Source organism: Drosophila guanche, unplaced genomic scaffold (genome assembly GCF_900245975.1).
Source record: "Drosophila guanche unplaced genomic scaffold, DGUA_6, whole genome shotgun sequence".
NCBI lineage: Eukaryota > Metazoa > Arthropoda > Insecta > Diptera > Drosophilidae > Drosophila > Drosophila guanche.
In genome coordinates, this window is record NW_022995746.1 from 4,870,236 (window position 1) to 4,891,969 (window position 21,734).

A 21,734-nucleotide genomic window follows, 5' to 3' on the forward strand; every position below is an offset into this window, starting at 1 on the left:
TATAATTAATTCACAAGAACATAAACATTGATGGACGTCAGGAAATATTTCAATGGATCAAAATATGTGGATCCCATCTTAAGCTCCTCTGTCAAAGATATGAACATCTTACAGTCTAAAGGTAATACTCGGCGCTGATCGCGGACTGCGATTGTTAATCAGTTGACTGCTGTTCAAGCGACAGACACACAAATGGCTGCAGTTCATCTGCGTCGAATCGGTCATCTTTGGGAACTCTGGAGTCTCGTGGGAGTTGGTCACGTTGTCATCGGAGCGACGACTGTATAAGCATTTTGTGGCACAGTTGCAGGCGCCCGTTCTAATCTTGCTCGACATGGGACTGCGATACTGCTGCATCAGTGTGTGTTCCTTGTTGACGCGGCTCATGGAGCAGTACGCATCCACAGTGTCCACGGTGCTGATGAGATCGGGCGTCAGTTCGGCTTGTAAACGTTTTGTGAGCCAATAGGTGCGCATGTCACCCTTGCCCTACAATTGCGATTGGTTTATTTAATCAAGAGAAATCATTTTTATAATTAAATATTCACCTTAATGCTGGTCAGACCACGTTCGATGCAGACATAGCTGCCAATTGACTGCAGGAGTTGGTAGGTCAACTCTGAGATGTGAATCTTCATGGACTCCCCGGTGCTCTCCATGCGCGAGGCTGTATTCACAGTGTCCCCAAAGAGGCAGTATCTGGGCATCTAAAAGGGGTTTACTATGCCTCCTTTTTGGGGTATTTCACTTACCTTTTGTCCCACGACACCTGCCGCACATGGACCCGAGTGTATTCCGATGCGAAACTGCACCGTTTCCGTGGGCTTGTGTCGTATCTTGAGATTTCCCACCGTCTCCAGCAAGTGCAGGGCCAAGGAGGCTATCTCCCCAGCGTGTCTGTTGCCATTTTGTAGCGGCAATCCGGACACCACCATATAGGCATCCCCAATCGTTTCCACCTGTATGAGATCAACATTTTTGTATGGATTTTTAACCTGATTAATGAGAAATTGTTCACCTTGTAAACATCATAGTTCGATATGATGGAATCGCAGCACGTGTACAAATCATTTAACATCTCCACCACCTCAAAGGGTGTGCTGGTGGTGCACAGTTCGGTGAATCCCACAATGTCACTAAATAATATGGTGACACAATCAAAACACTCCGCTTCGACAGGATCTCCTCGCTTGAGTAACTCGGCCACAGTTCTGTCAAAAACAAGCGAATTCACTTAAGCAAATCAGAAAATGATTCATTCGGAAAATATTACCTGGGCAGCATTTGGTAGAGCAGCATATCAGTTTTCTTTTTCTCTTCGTAGAGCAAATTGGTTCGTTCCTGCACAAGTCCCTCGAGATTGTAGGCATATTTCTCCATTATCGAGAGCATATTATCGAATATGTTGGGTTTTCTGTAAATGAAAAGCAATTAAAGGATTATTTATGGTCATGTATAACACCAAAATAACTCTTCCCCAGGAGGTGTCTTACAAAGAGCGGATTCAAGTCAGCAGCACTAACGGAGCCACGGCACTGTTAATGTTACCACGGGCTAACAGTCTGTTACCGCTCCCGTCTACAAACCACTGTTAGCGCTCTCTGACAGCGCTGCGATCCACACCGCTCTCTTACGATCCACACGGTGCTCCAGCTGAGGAAGCTTGCAAGCTGATGATTGAAATTATCATGTACCCCTTCCATGCATTTTGCACTCTCTTTTATAAAATTGTTGTGTTTATGTACATACAAACCAGCCTGCAACTCCTTTAGATGCATGCGTACAAGCCGAATGTCGGGCCGCACTTCTGGATCTTCGTCCCAGCACTGGCACAGGCACTGCCGTATATAGTCCGGTATGTCCAGGTGGGTGTGCGTCAGAGCCGGTCGGAATACGCCGTGCTGCAGCAGTTCCGGGCACTTGACAAACTTAATTATCTCTATGAATAAGTGAATTAACATATTTTATTGGTCATTGTTGAATTAAATGCCAGGATTCAGGGGCTCACCCTCCTTCGTGTAGGCCGTGTCGCCCCAGGGACCCTTGCGGCCAATCATTTCGTAAAGGAGTATTCCGAAGGAGTAGACATCCCCCTTCTGTGTGCCACGACCCGGTCGACAGGCATCCCTCAAAAGCTCCGGCGCCAGGCACAGGGCACGTTTCAATTCCAGTTCACTTCTACGAACGTCACAAGACCACAAAGATGGAGTGCTTATGTCCCGGTGCAAAAGTTAACCAGTAAGTCCTTACTTGTTCGGCTCCTCCTGGCCGCCCTTAAGCTCGTGCAGGCCAAAGTCCGAGATCTGGCACACCCAGCGGGAGTCGATGAGGCAGTTGCTGGACCGCAGGTTGCCATGCGATATGATCTCCGAGTCGTGCAGGTAAATCATGCCCTTCAGTATGTCCGAGACCAGCGACGACACGAACATGTGATCCAGGTGCAGGTCCTCGTTGGCCAGCACATCCTCCAGGCTGCCACGGGCGCAGTAAGTGGTAAATAGTATAACGGAACCATGGTCCGTGGAAGCGCCAATGAAATTGATGATGTTCTCATGACGTACCTTGAGTTGGGATTAGCTAGTTTGAAATATGATTTAACTTTCTTGGACTCGCACTTACTTCACGCATTATTTTTAGTTCCTTTCGTATCGATCTAGTGATGTCCACGTTCTTCTTGTGTATCTTCTTCATGGCCACAATATTCCCACGAAAAAGAGCTGCATCAAATAGGAGAAGTAAATAAGGTGACTCCAGATGATAGAGAAACGTACCAATATTCGTAAAGGACCTCTTGTTGGGCTCGCCAACCACAAGTATACTTTGCCGACAGATTTGAAACTGTAAGAGGCAAATGGAAAACAGATATCACACATAAATTAGATAGAATTATAGGTAATATTTCACGCACTATATTCTTGTTGTTGGGATTGTTGTATTCACCCAGATTGATGACCGTCACCTCCTTCATATCCACCTTCCACAATAGACCAGCCAGTGTCTGTTCATAACGATAATGTCTGCAACAGATTACATAATGTTTGTTATTAAAGCAATTACCAACTAATGGAAATATGGGTAACTTGCTTGATTAGTAGAGCGATAGCAACCACAACCACTAGGGCACACAATGGACCTGTGGCCAGGTACCGCCAATCAAGTCTCTTGCGAGGACACAGCTCTCCATGGAAACCGCAGACGGGCTCTGCCAAAGGTGGGCGACCATTCAGCCACTGTATGGGTCTGTCATTCTTTATGTACCGAAACTCCTATGAATTTGGCAATTATTAAGTGTGTTTATGGTGTTCTATGGTGCAGATGCTTCTCACTGGTATCAGGGAATGCTTGTTGTAGGCAAAGAAACCCACTGGCTGCATGGACATCTTGGCCAGAGATACACCAGCGGACCCACTGCTCAAGTCGTTTTGCAGTGTTATCACCGTGTAATTGCCCTCCGCATCGCCATTGGCATCTATGTAAACCTATGCGAATGAGGTTTGTTAGGAATATAAGTCAAAATTTAGTTGTGACTTTAAGATTAGAGAACAGCAATAAGTTTACTCCCTCAGCTATTTTCGCCTGCTGCGACATTGTTGATGGATGAACGATACGCCCCTGACTCAATTGCTGACTTGTCATTCAAATATGCTGTCCTGTCGCAGTCATAGTTATTTCCCTCGTCATCATCAACAGCATTGGGTTGACCCAAAAGTGTGAGATTGATGACCCCAGCATAAGCCTGTGTTAACTACATACATTCCAGGGGAAGCTGCCGCCCAGAAGGCATATCTACGACTAAGCTGAGCACATTAGCATTGTGCGAACATTTTGACAAATGGACTGTTGACAGTCCAGCCGATTAAGTGGGCCATTTGCACCTGAATTGCTGCTTACTGGCTATTTATTCGTACTTAAAATGTAATTATTCACTCGGAAATTGCGATGTACGAATGTTGCTGAACTGTATCCTCTTTGGATAAAAAAGTGAAATTTGTCGCAAACAACTTGTCACACATGTACATGTGAGTGTTCCCGTTTCACGACTTAAAGATTAAATTATCACAATATTTCACATCCTCTTCGCTTTCACTCTCCCCTAATATTTACTTACATCGAATCCTTGTATGGAATGGTACGATCTATTGAAAATATGACTCATTACTAGATTGCCATCGTATATGTCGCCGCCGAGCTTAAGAACCTCCGATATAGCGCGTACATAAATCATAACACTGTCATAGAGATGCAGGCCATAAATGGGCACCTGCAGATTAAGCAGTCAAAGTAGAGTTCAGATATGATTTCTTATTTAATTTTGTACCCACCGATATGTTGTCGAATACACGCTGATGATATGGCACCAAAAACGGAGTCTTACGCGCATATTCCTTTATTTTCGAACAAATATCGCTGCAAACACAGTGGAAAAACAGAAAAATAGACGGACAAAAATTGCGTACGAAATTTGGCATAATATTCATTGAAAAGCCATGCAAATGAATCAATTGAAATGTTAGCTTAGCTTGGAATTTAGGTTGAAACGGGAAACTTTTTAAGATATTTTTCAAAATTAATTGGAAAAAGAAAACGTAACGCCAAAAGTAAAACCCTAATTGATATATTTAAAAACAATAAATAAGTCAAAGAATATTCATAATTTTAGCTGAAACATGCTCAAAGAACTCAAACTACTTTTAAGTTAAACTCAACTCGATCTTTTGATTCTAATATTGAGTTCAAGATTGTTAAATGTTTCTTAGAAAGTGGCAACAGAAATACGCACAGTTAGTTAACTAAGATTCTGATAAATTACCGAATATGGGGGTTTTGTGGATATGTCATGCTTATTTTTATAACTGAACGAAATGAGATTTTGTCCAGTGATTTGCTCTTTTCTTTTCTAATATAAGGATCTAAATAATCTGGAATAGATGGTGCATGCATTAGAACTCTAGCCGGGATCACCTAGACCATACAATCCACTTACTACGTTCCATAATGTTCACACGTCGATTCGAGTCATAGATCTCGTCATCCACGGACACCACGATATAGTCACCGCTCTCGAGCAACCGTCGATTCTGCAGACCCCGCACAAAGTCAACCATTGCTATATGCTCTCCAATGAATACATAAACTGAGGGATGTATTAATCAGTAATATATATTGGCTTCACATTGATTTTCTTTACTTACTGCGTGTCGTTGTGTAGGTCTCTTCTATGATTTTGTCAATCTGCGAAAGTGTTTTCGTGATTGGTATATAGTCCGATATATACTTAAAGTGGCTGATGGTAAAGTTTCGCGCCTCTGCCAGTTCCTGATTCAGCAAACCCCAAGTCAGTTGGACATACTATAGCCAGAGAAATCGGATACTCACCTGTATGGCCCGTGCCACATCGGAGCCCCAAATTGGCTTGGAGCTCACGACGATGGCAAACTTTTGCCAATGGAACGCGCTCAACAGGCTGATAACACTCTTGGAGACCTTTATGGGGATATGTTTGATATACCATATTTAGGAAAGTTCTTAAGTCAGTGAGAGGCATTACCTTTGAGGCTGGTGCCAGAGTACGTGCAAAGGTGGGAAATGTGCTTTTGTTGGAGACAATTGAGTCGGAGCATTTCTACATAAGCAAGATGGGAAATGGTGTACAGAAAACACTCCAGTAAATGCCATACTCTACAATAATATATATCGTTGCACTCACAAACGATAGCATTGGTATATTCCAGGCGGAAGCCAGCAGTGCCTCCGTCGTGCAACTCTCATCGGGTCCTATGAAGGCTGTGATGCCAGTCTCCCGCATTTGGGTCATGGCCCTGGTAACGTTCATCAAAAGGGTCAATGTCAGCGGCTCACTGTTTAGTTTGTGGAGACTCACCTCAAAGGCTTGATCCGATATGTACTCTGCTTGCCAATGTCTACGGGCTTGAAGGCCAACTTTTTGCCCGGCAAGAGATGTGGGTTCTTATTAACGTCCTCCACAGCAAGTGGCAGTCCGCCGAGTGTCACCTGAGGGTGTGTCACATTAAAGCCAGACGGATCATTAGTAGTGCAAGGGATTGTGTGTGTGTGTGTGTTTGACACTTAATTTATTCATATTTTGTCGGTTAGTGGGGCAGTGCAAAAACCAAACAAACCCAAAACATAAACATTGGATTTAAGCTGGATTTAAGCTTGTAGAATGGGGTAAAGTCTGCAACTTGGTTTCGGAATTTGGGCTAAATTCCAAGAGGGTTTCGTGGGCATGTTCTTGTCTGTAAGTAACTTGCAGATCCTTTTTGTATGGCTCTTATTTTATTAGCATTTACTATTGCACAATTGGTGTATTTGAAGTACAGGTGTCCGAAAGCTATGCCGAGTGCCGAGTAGGTTCATGTTGCTGCAGTTCGTTGAACTATCGCTCGTAAGCTAATTGTTGAGATTAAATTCCGTGTCCCTTGGATCAGCGTAAACATCTTCAATGGACGCTGTCACATCGAAACTATTACGGCGCTAGATGATAAAATGACCAACTATTAATGTATCTGGGCGATCTTTAATGATTTAATTTGTAAAAATTGTCCATAAATATCTCTTGAGCATTGCTTAAGTATCGATGACAACCAATTCAAAGCCGAATGATTCGTTTATTGCCCGTATGTAGGCGCGTAGCTCAGATGTTGCGTCTGTTTCGAGCCGTGTGGAGAAGAGCAGTCTTTGGTTTGTCTTGATAACCATGCGAAAAGTCCAAACTATCGCAAACATTGAGAAGATCCAAAAGGAAATGGCGGCAAAGGCCATGCAATGAAAGTTATTGATCTCTCCTTCGTGTTCCATTGAAATGCAATTCCAGAGGCGTTCGGGATACGGTAATATGCCATTACCCACCATCATTAGCCATGGCAGGATCATTATGGGACTGAGCTTACGCCACAGCAGCACACTGGCGCTGCATAGCCGTAGCACAAAGCCCTTCAAAGGCGCATCTGTCCGCAGATACACGACTCCATATCCGTAGAAAACTAAGCTCAGTGCGCATAGAGAATACAGAGGACTCTGTAGCACTTCATGTGTATCGAAGTTTAAGCGCACTACAGCTTCTGGCTTGTGGCAGGATCTACAAGGTGGCTTCACAATTTTGAATTCCAGATCCATCATCGATATGATGGCCGCCGTCTGGAGCATTATGAATACACATGCCGGCTTCATCAAGAAATTAACCATATCGAACACAGGAAAAACATAAAATTTGGAAAAAAGCAATGCAAATACAAAAATTGTATTTTCAACAAACTGACAGCATGGCAGAAACTGATTAGCCTGGCTTGCTCACTGATAACTTGTATACCTGGAGCCTTCATTCAACCATTACCAGATACCTAAGTCTTGATGCAATCGGACTCCCAGCACTCACTCCCCCAGCGAGGATTAACTATTAGGGGTGAGTTTTCTTGCCTCAAGGTAGTCAAAGAGAGCGCAGCACCACAACCCTCTCTCTTTTCACTCACATAGGCATCATGCTCTCGCACAAAGCATACAATTGATTTAAATTAAAATGTAATTATTGGCAGTACGCTATTATTTGTGGTCACTAGCTTAATTACAGCTTTGTTTCAATAGTATTACGAAATTATTACAAAGTAATTAGCCAGCCGCATTTCCTCTGAACCAACATATTTATTTCAATAAAAATCAATCTAATTTCACTCAATTTTAAACCAAACATAAAAGCAAATTGGCCATCTGGACATCTACATATGAGATTTATGACCCACCATGCATTAAAATATTGGACTATTAGATACATATTTCTTAATATGAATATACATACTTATTTATACACATCCGACCATTTATGTTCTATGGCAAAATAATCTATATTAACATAATTATTTCAATCATGACATTTGACAGCTGAGTAAGGCCACGTCTGGCCAGGATCCGGCTACGCCGCTTTTAGGTTTTGGATTTGGTTATTAGAGCCCTAAATTCGCAAATAAAACAGGATGCGCTTTGGTTGTCGATTCTTAAAGCTAACGACTAGAGTCAGGCTGCAGAGCATTGATTCCCAAGTGGCTCTTGCCACTCGAAGCTAAGCCTAAGCTGTCCCTCTGCTTTATGGAACTGGTTGACATGGAAACCCCTCTCAGCAGTGGAAAGACATTCGAGTTAGGAACGGAATAGTGCTAGAAAAATTCATTAGTGAGATTTTAGAATTCAGAGCAGCGATTTTTTGGTAGCTATCAGCCATTTAAGCAATGATTTATGTCCTTTAGACTGCAGACCGCATCCATATTCCAGAAGTGACGAGGGCCCTTGAGCAGGCCAGGAAAAGCTTAAACGAAAGTCCCCCATAAACGTTCCCATTCAGAGTGTACTCGAAATTAAAAAATATTCATCAAGGTTTAAGTGTGGAGAGGCAGAATCCCTTGTCAAATGAAATTTCGGAAAGTTATTAAAATAACAAGAGAAAAAAACGGACTCAAAAAAACGGACACAAAAAAAAAACTCAAACATAGTAAATACCGTGTACATGAAAGAGTGCTAGTCCGTAGATTTTTAGCAGTCAACTGACGATCCTGCATCAAAAACTCATGCCAAATTCCATCTTTCAATAGGATATGCCTCTTTGAGCAATGGGCAACTGTCAGTCGCTACACGGACTATGCTGCTGCCTTTCGTACTTGTTTTAATTCAAATTTTAATCCACTTATACAGGAGCTGTAAATAAGCAGTCGGTTCAGGTCTGTGTCGATGGCAAGCTGTGGTCTGTCCCTTGTGCACTTGGCACGGCATGAGAGATGAGACGCCTTGAGTATGCTCTTGGTCAGCAATTATGGAAATAAATTACGCTCTGTGGATGTAGCTACATTTGAGTGTGAGTGTTCCCCTTAAAAATATGAATTACGTTTTTAATCATTTAATTCCCCCCATCAAAACTTTGCCAAATTTTGTTTATCAATTTGTTAAAAAAATATTTGGCAAAGACGTATTTGCAGACTTTAAAGGGAAAATGCCATAAAAGCCACATTTCGGCATGTTTTATGGGCTTATCCAAATGGATTTCAATCACGTTCGAGTAAGCAATTATTCGAATCGCCATAGGAGCAGAAATGCACACATTGTACCAAGTATCCAAGGACACACGTACATACGTCCGGAAGGGGACGGGACTCTGCACAAAGCCAAAATTTCCCATGGCAAAATTTCGTTGCGCTTTCATCTTGCTGACGGCCTTTGCAAATGGCAATTTGACCCACTAGATTCAGGCTAGAAATCGACTGCAATTGGACATTTTGAGAGCAACAAGCTAATGAGAAGATGCAATCCAGTCTTTAGGTTTTTCGTTCTTCACGTTACCCAGAAACGAAAGCAGAGAGAGAGAGAGAGTCAACAATGTGTCAAGGCGTCAATGTGTCTTCCGGCTAAGCACACAGAAAATCAGTTTATTTGTCATCTATGCAGTTACTTCTTTAGTGATGGAAGATGGATTAAAGTCTTTGGGAGACGTGAAAATGTATGCAAGTTGTGGGTGCTTCTTGAGGGCTTGCACTTCCTCGTATTCACTTATTTAAGAAACATTTTAAGTCATTAGGGCAGGGCTTAATTTCAAGAAATGTTGGGAATTAAAATTTCCTTAATAATTATTATAATTAGAGTTTATGTTGCCAGAGCAACACAAGGACTTGGAGCACTTTAAATGAGTTCATCCTGTGAGATGAAATTAGTTTTCGCAACATCTAAATTCACTGCTACCAGGAAACTTTCCTGTAATTCATATTGATTATTGTTTTAATTCCTTTTGCAATTCCTCACTTAAAAAGAATGTAATTAATAAATTAATTAATTCTCATGAAAATGAAGACTGGCTGACTTTTTCCTTTCTTAAGTCCTGAGTGTGTACAAAGTGGTGTAAAGAATGCAAATAAAAGTGCGCCCCAAGTGCATTCCCTTTCTTTTACGGAAATGAGAGTAAGGAGAAATATGAGAAATATTCAGCGGAAAGGTTGAAAAAGAAAAATATCTCATGACCCACCACTTATGTAGGTACAGTATGTGTTCCAATGCCATAGTAACATGGAACAGTGGAACTAGTGGATATTATATATTTGAAAGAACAAAGTCTGAGTCCACTTTTTTATGTGTCAGTAAAATATCCGCTGGAAAAGATTGTTAAAACCAAAAAATACAAACTGTGCAGGGAAGCCATTTCTTGGGCTTAAAATAATGTGAAGCACACAAGAAAATCATAAAATCAGCTTTGCCTAAGCCCCCCAACTGCCCAGGCAAATTCGCGGAAACATCAGGTCAAAAAACTCTGGGAATTGGTCGCTATAGTTCCTGCGGTGTTGGCTGACAATGTCCTCGTGCCACAACCTTCCGCCAAGCATATGCTGTGCACCTAGGGAGCATTCCTGAAAGCGATTTAGAGTTCATTTGAGATACGTGCGGCTTGCATTCATTTCAATCAATTCTATTATGCGTAGTCGGCTGGGAAGTCATTTGAATAATTTCGGAGAATTTTGTTCAGACTTTAACTGTGCCAAAAATCAAACAGCTGATGGCGAGACACCTACGCACAACAGAAATCAATTCTCAAAACATTTTGCAAAGAGGAGGAGCTGTTGTCAAAAAGCTGAAGCACTCAGATTATAAATTTCTTTTGAAGTGAAGTTTAGCTGCTAGTTGGCTAGCCGGAAATATAAATGATTTTCAATTTCATAGGTAAATAAATCTAAGAATATTTAAAGCTCTTTTTAAATGGGAATTTCCGGCTCTGCACTCGATTTTCATTTATTTTCATTCCATCAGATAATTGTATTGATATTGTTTGATGCCACTGCTGTATCTGAAGTCAATTAAAAGCACGAATGACTAAAAAAGATTGAAATTACAAGTAAGAAGATTGTATCCTTTCATCTTACTTTGCTTGCTGCTGTCCTTTTAACGAGCTGTGGAAGTTTGTTGCTGGTGTTTCTACGAGCAATTTCCCGCTGTTTCGCTGTTTTCCCGAATTGACTGCCGGAATAAAATGTAAGGGCCACCAGAGGTGTTGAAAGAAAGCGACACTGTAACTTGCATTCCTTGATAGATTTGATAGTTCTCAATTTTCTGAAATTTCGTAGAATACGAAAAACCCTCAGGGTAAACCAATTATTCACTCTGCTCTGTCATATCTTGACTTTATGAATGAATAATGCTTGTTTCATTCATTTTGTTGGCTGGGTGTGAATGCCCTAAAGGGCAATAGAAACAATTGCGAGATGGTACAATGGGGAATCATAAAACAGGACTGCGAAGCACAGAAAATATGTGACGAGTGAATATTTACTTAAATTACCTGGAATACTCGTACGCCTGGCCACTTACTGTCAATCAACATGGTTTATGCAAGGCAGAATTGAGGCGTTCTCCTTAAGCTAGGACTTCCTATTAATTCTATCAAATTCCTCCAGGCGCATACTTTATGGTAATTTTGATTTTAAAAATAGTCAATCAAAATCTCTATACAAACACCCAAAAATCCCAAAGATTATCCTAGATGATTGCGTGGTTTTGACATGCCATCATCACTCTATTTTTGATCCGGTCGCAGCACACACGCACACACACAATGCCCCACAATCTTGTGACAGCTTACCTCGGACCATATTACCCTGATTTATAAAACATTTATTTCCCATTTATATTAAGCCCAACCGCAAAAGGACAGTCGCCGCATGGCCAAGCTTTTCTGGCTTGGTCCAATTTATGAAGCACAACTGACACTTGATGGATTTGTGCCTTTGTGCCTTTTATTTTGCTTGGCCAGTTAGAGTCCGGCAAGCGACATTGGTACTCTGAATTTGGGCCTATCATTACATATATATGGACAGGATGCCAGCCTCTGCTGGTTCCAATTAAATCGCATTCCAATCTGACGAAAAGCTTTAGTGTCCTGATAGCGATTACTGCCCCCCAATCGAAAGGAACTGCATAAACCTTATTTTTCTCTCTACGTATGCCACACGTATGTTTTCCCCTCTCACCTGACTGTACTTTGAAAGCAGAGCAAAACGGGAATCCTTGGGAAAGGGTTAACTTTATTACATCGAAGCCCACATACCCTGAAGGGCAGGCGTTCGTTCACGATTGTCAATATTGTGGCTGAGCCTACGATACTGTTTAAATATAATTTGTGCGAAATTTCATTTTAATAACTGCAGAATGGGGCGGTCTTACACTGCGTTTCAGAATTATGCGACTGTGTTTAAAGTGTTTATGCAGAGAACAAAGTAAACATTTCATTTATAATAGATTTTAAATTTACTTTACTTGAACTAAATTCTTTTCTTGTTTTGGAATGTATTTTAAATTATAAAAACAAACTATTGATGTCCCATCCACAAAAATTACAAAAATATTTTCTTATAATTTAAATATGAATGTGGAATTATCTGTTACTTTTGAAAACTGTTTTACACCTATGCCACGCACTGTAGATAGTCAAAACTCAAGTCAAGTCACTCATTATTGGCTGGCTATGGCCGTCAAAAGTCTCAAGGGAGGACACGCGCCGCGACTGATGTGTGTGAGTCATTTTGTTGTCGCCCAATATCGACGCTATAAATTTGATGATATTTTCCGGACAGGATGTGCGTTGACTTGTGACCCCAACATTGGGTTTGGAATTTAAATTGTAAATGCTGTCAGTTCATATATTATGCATGCAGATACACAATTAGTCAGGCACAAAAATGTATTTACAATTATGTGCGTCAGGATTTCGATAAATTTGTAGATATTTTTTTTCAGATTTTTCAATGCAAACAAATCACCGCGAGTGGGGGCTAGGAGGAGCGTTGGAAGATTTAATTTACTTACCCTCATCTGGGAGTATTCCGCTAGGAATCCAATATTTATCGTGTCAGAGAGACGGCGTGTCGAGGATGCTGCTGTTGCTGCTGCAGTTCCTGTCCCTGGCAGGGAGCTGCTCTGAGTGCCCAGCAGCAGAAGCAACACCAGGATGGCAGCAGGCAATGCGAGATTGCAACAGAATGCGGCTGTGGCAGTGGCAGGCATTCTTAACGGACGCAATAAAGTTTTATTTTACACGAAACTGATATCGTCGCGCACAAGGACGGAGGGAACTCCGACAACAACGACTACGGCACTGCTTGACGGCACTACGTCACCAAGAAATACCATCACATGGTGCGGAGTAGAGCTCGAGAATCCAGCTAATATAAACAACCGACCAGAGTCCACACATATATTAAATATTCCTAATTCTAATCCCAACAGGTGATGGCTGCAGTTCTTCTCTGTTGGTCTCTGGCGCTGCTATCCGTTACGCATCACGGCCGTAGTCTGTCGGAGACTGTGGCTGCTCGTGCCGAGTCGGCTGGCCTTTTATAGCCTACGAGCTTCGTGTTCTACGTCGCAGTCGTATCGGTTCCGGCTTTGGGTTGCAGAGGACGAGCCTCGGGGGGCGTCGCGCCAAAATTAAGTGGTCTATGAATGACAAAAACCATAGAGTCCTGGCATCAAGGGTGATGGCATGTTGCCTCCTGTGACTGGCCTCTTGTTGTGTGGGTTTGGTCAGCATGTGAAGGACTTTGTTTGTTTGTTTTCCCCATGAGTCGAAATCTTCCGTTTTTCAAATTTATACTGACCCAATGCTGATTTGTGTACGCCGCCAATGTCCGTGTGCGTAGGAGTAGGAGTCTAGAAGCCGATGTCACATCAGGTCGAATAGCTTCTGTCCTGTTGAGCACGTTACCTATTTCCTTCCTGATGTTTATCCAACACATTTTGCCTGCAATCAAATGGCATCTTCAGTCAGTCTAGTCGTCAATTATGTAGATAATCTGACAACCCTTTTTAAGTGTGGAGCAAATAGATTTTGGGTGGCATTTATATCTTATGTTTCTTATGTTTCCTAGGAACGCATCTACCCTCGCATAAAGTGGAATCGGTTTCCTTACGCAACTGCATTGGAAAGTATTTTGATTTTTTTGTAACATTGTATATCCTCTTAATTACCAAGTTTTGAAGCGAAAGAAAAACAACTTTTCGTTGTGCTATTTGAAAGGAAGTAAGACCCAATTATGTGTTTATTTTGGAGCAGGTAAACATGTTTTGAGTTGACCAGTAGTATGTTTTTTATAAACGAAACGCAGTATATTTGCCATTCAAAATAGTTAAGATTTTGTTGGGATGCTTTTTGGTATTTCTCAGAAATGTTGGCACAAATTTGCTTTACTTTTGAAGCAAGAGAATGGAAAGAAATTTATGTTATCAATTGTTTCATGGCAGAACAAATTTATTGCATTTATATGGAAAAAAAGCTGATATGTAGATTTGAAAGTGATATCAGTAAGAGGAGATTTCACCATTTGCATTGTTTTGCTTCATTTTCATTGTCAGGGTTAGTCTTTTGAGCTAAGAGCATTCTGCGGCAATGAGTGGGTTAATCGGATTTTCGGAGCACATTTCGGAGCAGCACATTGACACGATTTCCACGTGCATTTTTAAGGTTCAAGTTCAGGGCCGTGGTCACTGTCATGGTCATTCTTTGCACTTAAAAGCTTTCTATGGGCAAGTGGGCTAATAGGATTTCCATAGGAAACAATTTACATATTCACAGCGCAGACATCTCCCATTGTCATCTGTAAGTACTCTCACGCGCTTCAGATTAGAAGCGTCGCGTATTGCTTTTAATTGCATTTGTTCAATTATTGTATATCCAGGTATACGATGTCAACTAATTGAATTGTTTTTGCCCTGCTACTCTGGCATCACATGTCTTATTACGCATCGCATTCAAATGCTTTTGTGCCTGTCTCGGGTGTGTAATTCATTGTTCATCGATAAAGGTAATTTGTAACTGAATACAATTCTGCATACTCGCTCTAAGGCTGTACAGTGCCAGCCAGAGTTGTTGGGTAACCGGAAGAAAGGAATAGCTACAAGCTGATAACTAATAATAATTCGTTGGATTTCGTGCACTGTACGCATTGTTCTAATATTCAAGGGCTATGTCTGAGAGCGTTTTATGTGATGGTTCTAGTTAAATTTCAATTCTTGCTTAAAATTTGATTCCATTTGAGCTGAAACGTAAGCTGATTGAAATTAAATTTATTTTTAACTCCCGACTCCTGTTGGTCTTTTGCCACGACCATAAAATCATGTCTCTAGCAAACATTCACATAACTGTTTGAGGTGCCTTTATATTTGTGTGTGCACATCCAAAATAATGTCGACACTGGGATGGGCAGCCCATTCGCTCTGGCCTTCTGACCCGTAAATTATGTATGTGACAGCAGCAGTTTTCATTTGATAGGACATGCGGAAACGTTGCTTCCAGTTGCATATTAATATTAACATTTTTATGCACCAGCTAAAGTTTAATTTTAGTTATTCATTTCAGTTCGTTTCAGCATCAGAGCATCAAAAAGTCAGGAATTAAGTTAGGCTGTGCCTTGAATTTCATGTAGCTTCGAAAAAATATGTTTGATTGCTATTGTGGTGCGATTTTCCTGGAAATTTCTTTGTAATATTTTGGGTCGTACCACATTTTACATATGAATGGTTCAATCATTCTTTTTTTGAAGTTCCTTCATTATTTCTTTCTCTTCTTTGGGGATTGCTTGAGAATCGTTTACTGTTGAGTAAAGAAAGCAACAATAAGTTGCTTCAAGGGGTTAAGTTTAACTTAGTTTACTGTTAAGATACACTACAATGAGTACCACATAAGAGATACACAAGAGGGGTTGCGCCAAGGAGCGGTAAATAAGAACTTTTTCGATTAACACAGTTGTCCACGCAAAGAAAATACCCGCTAATTGACTTTCGAACGTGTTTAATACTGCAGTAGCACAGTGTCATATAACAGTGTGATACTTTCTGTACAATTGTTTCATTTAATTGGGTAGAGCTACGAATCTGAAATCAACAAAAGGATATCAAAATATACATTTGAATATTCATAATCGAATATATATAATGGATTTCAACGAAAAATGCATTCAACGATCCGTATAACCGTATAACCGAACCGTATAAAAAAATAATCATTTCAGATATATTTATTCCAGCTGTACCACCCCGCATTAATTATCTTTTTAAACTTTAATCGACAAATAGCATTAAACAGCATTTACGATTGTGATAAGTAGATTGTATGTATAAATGTATGTAAGCCGTTCAACTGGTACAGTTGGAGGCTTTCACACTTGCCCAAGGCGTAAGCACACATCCCATGCTGACGGCCAGAAAACTTTGTTTTCACTCTCATTTTATTTATTGCCCGCAGTCTGTAAACAGGCAGAAATTGAGTTATGTATATTAAGGACAAGCTCTTTGGGTGGACAATCCATAAAGGCAAAACAAGTAAATGAAAAGCTATCTTCCGGCCCTGAAGGTTCCGATGAAACTGAGCATTCATTGCTTCTGATCTGAGCAGAAAGAAATTCAACGGAAAGAATAAGTATTCAACAGAAAATTGTTTACTTGAAAACAAAGGTACCGTTTTGAAAGAGTATGCGAATTGAAAAAGAGAGAATTTTTGCTTTAATTCTAGCTTAACTTTCTACAAGAGCCAAGAGAGGAGTTTGAGCTTTCTCGCTCTTTAGAAGAAAGAACAAAGAGAGTGCCAAAACGTTGCTCTTGCGCTCTTTCCTTCGCTTTGCTTATGTTACTGCCTCTCAGCGTTCTTAAATTTGTTTGCATGTTCAAAGTACAGTCTTATTTTTGCGGTAAATTAACAGTTCGGCTATGTTTATTCATACATATTTCTGTTTTGTATTTACAATAAAAACTAATCATAAAACTGGGACCTCTCGGATCTCCGAAGAATGTTGAATGTTGAATGTTGTGAGAGTGTTTTATTTCGAATTTCTCCTTCAGCAATGATGCTCTACTGATAATGTGCAAGGGCCTCCTTGTTGATAACGCCCGCGGTGCTAGTGTACTTCGGGGAGCTGCCATTTAGGGCGATGAACTGCTCTGCCACCTCGACGGCAACACGCACTTGCGCCTCCGCTGTGCTGGCACCCAGATGGGGCGTGGCGACCACCTTCGGGTGACTGATGAGGGCCTTGGTGACCGCAGACTTGGGCGGCTCCTCGGGAAATACGTCGAAGGCGGCCCCAGCCACTTGGCCACTCTCGAGGCCGTCGATGATGGCTTGTTCATCTATGATGCCGCCACGAGCCACATTCACGACCTTGACCCCCTTCTTGCACTTGGCCAACGTCTCCGTAGAGATGAGATCTGCGAATAAGGGGAGAATACATTTATAAATACCGAATACCAAAACACAAAATAAATCTACAGGATACTCACTTCTGGTGGCTGGAATGAGAGGCGTGTGCACAGTTATATAGTCTGCCAGGGGCCAGATCTCCTCCAGGGTGAGCTTTTGAATTCCCGCAGCCTTGGCCTCTGCCTCCGTGGTAATGGGATCATAGCCAATTATCTACAAAAAAAAAAACATTCCATGTTCAATTAGTATTGACTTCTAAGGTAAAAAGCTAACACAATCCCACCTTCATGCCCCATGTCTTCATGCGGATGGCAACCTCGCGTCCGATGCGTCCCAGACCGAGAACCGCCAATGTTTTGCCATAGAGCTCCGTGCCGCTGTAGAGTTTCCTATCCCAGCGACCCTCCTTCATGCTCTGGCCGGCGGGGACGACGGGTCTGGCCAGGGCACCAATTAGGATGCACGTCAGCTCACAGGCAGAAATAGAATTGCCACCCGGAGTGCTGAAAGCGACAGAGTTTAGTTAAACATTCCCTAAATGCCGTGACAGACAGTGGCGCAGCACGGGAGTGTAGTCAGAGGTTGGAGTTTCGGGGTGGCGTTTGTTGTGACTAGACAGCATTATGCAAATGTTCTATAAGAAAAAAAAAAATAACAAAAGAAAAAAAAACTGGCAAATTTTCGCGCTTTGCTCCGTATCCTTGGCAATGTGCTGTGGCTTGTGACATCGAAGACCCCATTACCCGCACTATGCGCGACACTCGGGGTCCCTTAATTATGCGTGTCAAACGGCGTCAATTGACCCACCCAAGTCGCCGTGGTCTGGAGGCTGCAATACGATAGCGACAGCGAGCCAATCCGCCGATTGAAAATGCGCATAATTTTGGCCCATCGACAAACGCCATCCTCCATACCTACATCCCTCCATCCCTCCATCCCTCCAAGGGCTTGCACTAACGGCTTAAGGAGCACTTACTTAAGAACAACGACATTATGCGCTGTCGCTGCAGGCACATCGATGTTGTCAACCCCGGCACCGGCACGGCCCACAACCTTCAGGCTGCCAGCACCGGCGGCCAGAACTTCCGCGGTTATTTTCGTATCCGAGCGCACAATGGCTGCGTCATATTTCTGTGGGTAATACGAGAAATTTAAGAATTTGAGTAGACATAAATATTTATGATAGCCATGTAATAGTATAATCGGTTTTTCTAGTCGCCTTTTGATTCCCCATACGTATCAGCTGGTACCCTAGGAGTGTTTTATCTTGCTCTACAAATTGTTCACATTTGTTGAGGCAACATCGTCTGATCGGTTGTTTGCTTGATAAGACTGATTCGATTGGGCCTACAAAAGTGGCGATAACAATGTCTAGCAACGTGATCTTAAGGGTTCGTTGCTCGGAGTGTTATGAGACATATTCATTATCAAAGCATTGGTTGGGTTCAGCCAGAGCAAACACTTGAATACCGTGTACTCGTGTTTTTAAATGTCTATTTTTATTCGTTCTCTTTAGTGGTTATCTAGTGGTTAGATTTCCACTTTCTGAACATAAACACAAAAAAATTCATGATTTTCAATTTATTTTTATTTCAACATAAAATTGGTTAAATTAAATAAACATGTTTAATGTTCATTTTTGCGAAAATTCTCATCTTGTTAATTTCACGACTGACTGATTTTATTGAGTATTAAAGGAAAAAAGCAAAGCCACAAAAAATATATGCAAAGCTGAGTAAACATATTTAAACCCTGAATAATCGTTTAGTTCAAAACTCAGTTGAATGCATTTCTGGTCAGGAATTTTGGCTAATGGCTCACCACTTGGTGCGAGAGAATCCGCTTTTTTTTAAAGAGAAATAAAATGTACGAAAATGTTTTTTGGTGTATTTTCTGTATTAATTTACTGTGCACGTCTATAAGCTAATATTATTTCATTGCAAAACTTTCTAATGAGCTAAATTAAACATAAACTTTTGTTTCTCATTCTGTAAACTGTTTAAAACTAAACAGCTTGAAGCTCTCAATGTTTCTGCAGCAGCAAAATAATTGTCTGTACAAATGAACGTTGAGAGAGTGAAAAGATAATCGCTCTGCCAATAGCTGATAACAAATCAAACCTAAGCTCGGGTTGCGAGTAGATGTTTGTGTGCATATATTTTGCATGTAATTTGTTGTTCTTGACATTAGTATACTCTTGCAGGGGGTATTGCTAAGTATAAAGCTGTAATATAAGTCGGAATCAGTATTATCAGATGTCTGTAACATGCGAGTAGTCTAAGTTCCCTAGCAACCCAAGTTGTTGTGAAAAAATGTATTTATTTCAGCAGCCAAGCAATTGGTGGGGTGCTTGGATCAGACAAATTTGATTTCCATCTGATCTCGCCTGGCAAGTGTATCAAATACCCTTCTTGGCTAAGCTTCACGTTACAGCAATGCTTATGTATGCACATGTGTACATAGTGTGTACGTATTGAGGTACTTCGAATTAATGCATAACCATTTGCTGCAGCAAATGCACGTGTCTCTAAGAGGCTTTCACTTACATAAAGTTATCTCATTCGCATGTACAGTGGGTCAAGAAAGTGCTTTTACAAGGGCACTAGATTTTGTTTGTTTTTAATTTGAACACCCTTTCAAGGGTTATTAACTTTTTGAACAAGTTGCTTGTAACACTAACTCCCCAATTGGATTTGAAAGCTAAAACTATGTTGATAGTTTTTATATGCTAATTAGAATTTGTCTGAAAAATGGGAATGTAAAGAATATTCGGGTTCGGGCACTTAGTAACAGCAATTTACATTTTAAATACTCAAAGGTACATACATTTTTACACATACTGTAATCACACACATATTTACATACATATATAAAATGTACATTTACATACATGCACATCTGTGTACTGAAGTCCCTTGGCAACAACTCACCTTAACTTCCTTGCACAGCTCATCCACTGGGAGTTTCAGCTTGTATGTAACCTTGTCGAAACGAAATGCGTAAACAACTTTGATTAAATTGTGCACTGCAATCAATTAAGTGCAGTTTTTTGCTGATTGTTTCTGTACATGCACTCATATGCATGCGTATGCATGTTTGTGCACGCCAGTGTTGGCTTTTGCATTCTCACTCCATGGAAAACTTACATTTATTCCATGTTCTTGGAGCAGCTCCACACACGACTTGTCCACTGCATCGCAGACCAAAACATTTTTAATTTTCAGCTGCATATTAAACTTTCCCAAACAAGTACTGGAATATCGGATCAACCGGTCAATTGTCTTGTTTGTATGAGAGATATAGTTAACCTTCCGCAACACACGATCTGCTCGAGGAGACAAACGATTTTTAAGTGACTTCCACAGTGAGAGCAAACGGCCATCGAACCTGACTCTGTTCGCTGGTAATGCACTGCGGTTGATAATCGCTTGGGGACGATCAGTGACAAGAGAGCACTAGAGAGCGCCAGTTGACGCTCTTTGCTGGAGCTTTTGGATGGCTTTTTTGGCTGCAGCTTTTTGCTGGATTTCGAAACGAGCTTTCGCGTTGGCGTGCAAAAACATCACTTAACCCATTGGGGACACCGTTGTTGTACTACCATGAGAATATTTCAAATATTTTCGTACCAAATATTTTCTGGAGCAACATGTAAATTTAAAGCTTATTTCTGATCAGGATTAGATACTTAAAGCCAAATATTTTCGTAACTTCTTTAGTTAGAAATTGTAAACCATTTTTCGTAGACTACTGGATTAGAGAGTATCCCAAAAAAAATATAAAAAAATGTGTATGTTTACCCCATTTAATTTTGAGTATTCATTCAGTTTGTATTCCCCTCCCCATTGATTCGACATTCCGCACATGGTTTCAATATTTTTATTGTATTTGCTTTTATTTGCAATTTAGCTTTCATTTAACTACGTATTTTCCAAAAACATATTCCGAACAACAATTGAATGAGATAAATGAAAACAAAACCAACAAAACTGAGGTTCGCGCACCGCAGATCGAAGATCGTTCCGATCGTACGAGCTGGAAACTTAGTGGATATTCCATAGGGTAGTACAATAAATAAACTAAATAATTTGATAACAAATTTTAAATATCATAAACTATTTACATACAACTTTTGGAAATTGTTGATTTGTTTTAGTTACTGTTTTTTCTTTTGTTTTGTTTTGTTTTGTTTTTTACAATATGTATAGTTTTTGTATGTATAAAATATTTTATATAAATTTGGATTCGATTTGGATTGATATTTGCACAATTAGTGTGTGTTCTGTGTGTGTGTGAGTGTCTGTGTGTGTGGTGGACTGGAGTGGGGTTTTTCGCTTGGTTAATCATAATATTTTTTTTGTTTTTGTCTAAGAATTATTGAATAGGAAAATCTCAGGGGTGCTCTAGTCAAACTTTTCTCTCCTTTCCCTCTTTAAATCTTCTGTGACTTTTTTCCAGTTTAAATTTTTGTCTTTTAAGCTAACAAAATTATATTGTTTTTGCTTCT

At 40.8% G+C, this 21,734-nt stretch overlaps 3 protein-coding genes and 1 long non-coding RNA gene across 5 annotated transcripts; 1 reads left to right on the plus strand and 3 right to left on the minus strand.

The window, feature by feature from the left end:
• Positions 1–15: 15 nt before the first annotated feature.
• On the minus strand, positions 16–13,336 carry LOC117582064 (guanylate cyclase 32E). 2 transcript variants are annotated; one of them, XM_034269620.1, is made up of 23 exons: positions 12,847–13,336; positions 5,882–6,012; positions 5,708–5,819; positions 5,549–5,623; positions 5,377–5,484; positions 5,193–5,316; positions 4,985–5,134; positions 4,811–4,919; positions 4,323–4,407; positions 4,109–4,261; positions 3,327–3,479; positions 3,085–3,266; positions 2,909–3,017; positions 2,772–2,838; positions 2,620–2,717; positions 2,251–2,561; positions 2,009–2,178; positions 1,750–1,939; positions 1,274–1,414; positions 1,019–1,211; positions 753–959; positions 549–707; positions 16–489 (listed from the first exon to the last, which is right to left on the minus strand). In XM_034269620.1, the coding sequence occupies exons 1-23, from the start codon at positions 13,042–13,044 to the stop codon at positions 109–111; spliced, it is 3,606 nt and encodes a 1,201-aa protein (XP_034125511.1). In that variant the 5' UTR covers positions 13,045–13,336; the 3' UTR covers positions 16–108. The 2 variants fall into 2 exon arrangements, with proteins under 2 accessions (XP_034125511.1, XP_034125512.1); XM_034269621.1 differs by lacking the exon at positions 12,847–13,336 and adding an exon at positions 6,141–6,397 and having other exon boundaries at positions 109–489.
• On the minus strand, positions 6,525–7,266 carry LOC117582067. Its single transcript, XM_034269623.1, has one exon. The coding sequence runs from the start codon at positions 7,204–7,206 to the stop codon at positions 6,589–6,591; it is 618 nt and encodes a 205-aa protein (XP_034125514.1). The 5' UTR covers positions 7,207–7,266; the 3' UTR covers positions 6,525–6,588.
• Positions 12,376–13,263, plus strand: LOC117582068. The gene is made up of 3 exons (XR_004573702.1): positions 12,376–12,553; positions 12,615–12,721; positions 12,778–13,263. It is a non-coding gene; the product is annotated as an uncharacterized LOC117582068 (long non-coding RNA).
• Positions 13,337–16,743: 3,407 nt separating the features above from the next.
• Positions 16,744–20,588, minus strand: LOC117582099 (D-3-phosphoglycerate dehydrogenase). Its single transcript, XM_034269664.1, has 6 exons — positions 20,377–20,588; positions 20,161–20,211; positions 18,207–18,361; positions 17,514–17,733; positions 17,311–17,443; positions 16,744–17,238 (listed from the first exon to the last, which is right to left on the minus strand). The coding sequence occupies exons 1-6, from the start codon at positions 20,458–20,460 to the stop codon at positions 16,883–16,885; spliced, it is 999 nt and encodes a 332-aa protein (XP_034125555.1). The 5' UTR covers positions 20,461–20,588; the 3' UTR covers positions 16,744–16,882.
• Between the last annotated feature and the right edge of the window lie 1,146 nt (positions 20,589–21,734).

Bases quoted from the DNA above. Each gene is read 5' to 3' on its own strand.
- LOC117582099 (XM_034269664.1), bottom strand. From the start codon at position 20,460: ATGCAGCTGAAAATTAAAAATGTTTTGGTCTGCGATGCAGTGGACAAG. The intron at 18,362-20,160 runs GTGAGTTGTTGC...TATTACCCACAG, and splicing joins AGCTGTGCAAGGAAGTTAAG to AAATATGACGCAGCCATTGT. The intron at 17,239-17,310 runs GTGAGTATCCTG...CCTTATTCGCAG, and splicing joins TCTCATTCCAGCCACCAGAA to ATCTCATCTCTACGGAGACG.
- LOC117582064 (XM_034269620.1), bottom strand. From the start codon at position 13,044: ATGCCTGCCACTGCCACAGCCGCATTCTGTTGCAATCTCGCATTGCCT. The intron at 4,408-4,810 runs GTAATTTATCAG...CTGTGTTTGCAG, and splicing joins CCACAAAACCCCCATATTCG to CGATATTTGTTCGAAAATAA. The intron at 2,562-2,619 runs GTAAGTGCGAGT...TCCCAACTCAAG, and splicing joins AACTAAAAATAATGCGTGAA to GTACGTCATGAGAACATCAT.
- LOC117582067 (XM_034269623.1), bottom strand. From the start codon at position 7,206: ATGGTTAATTTCTTGATGAAGCCGGCATGTGTATTCATAATGCTCCAG.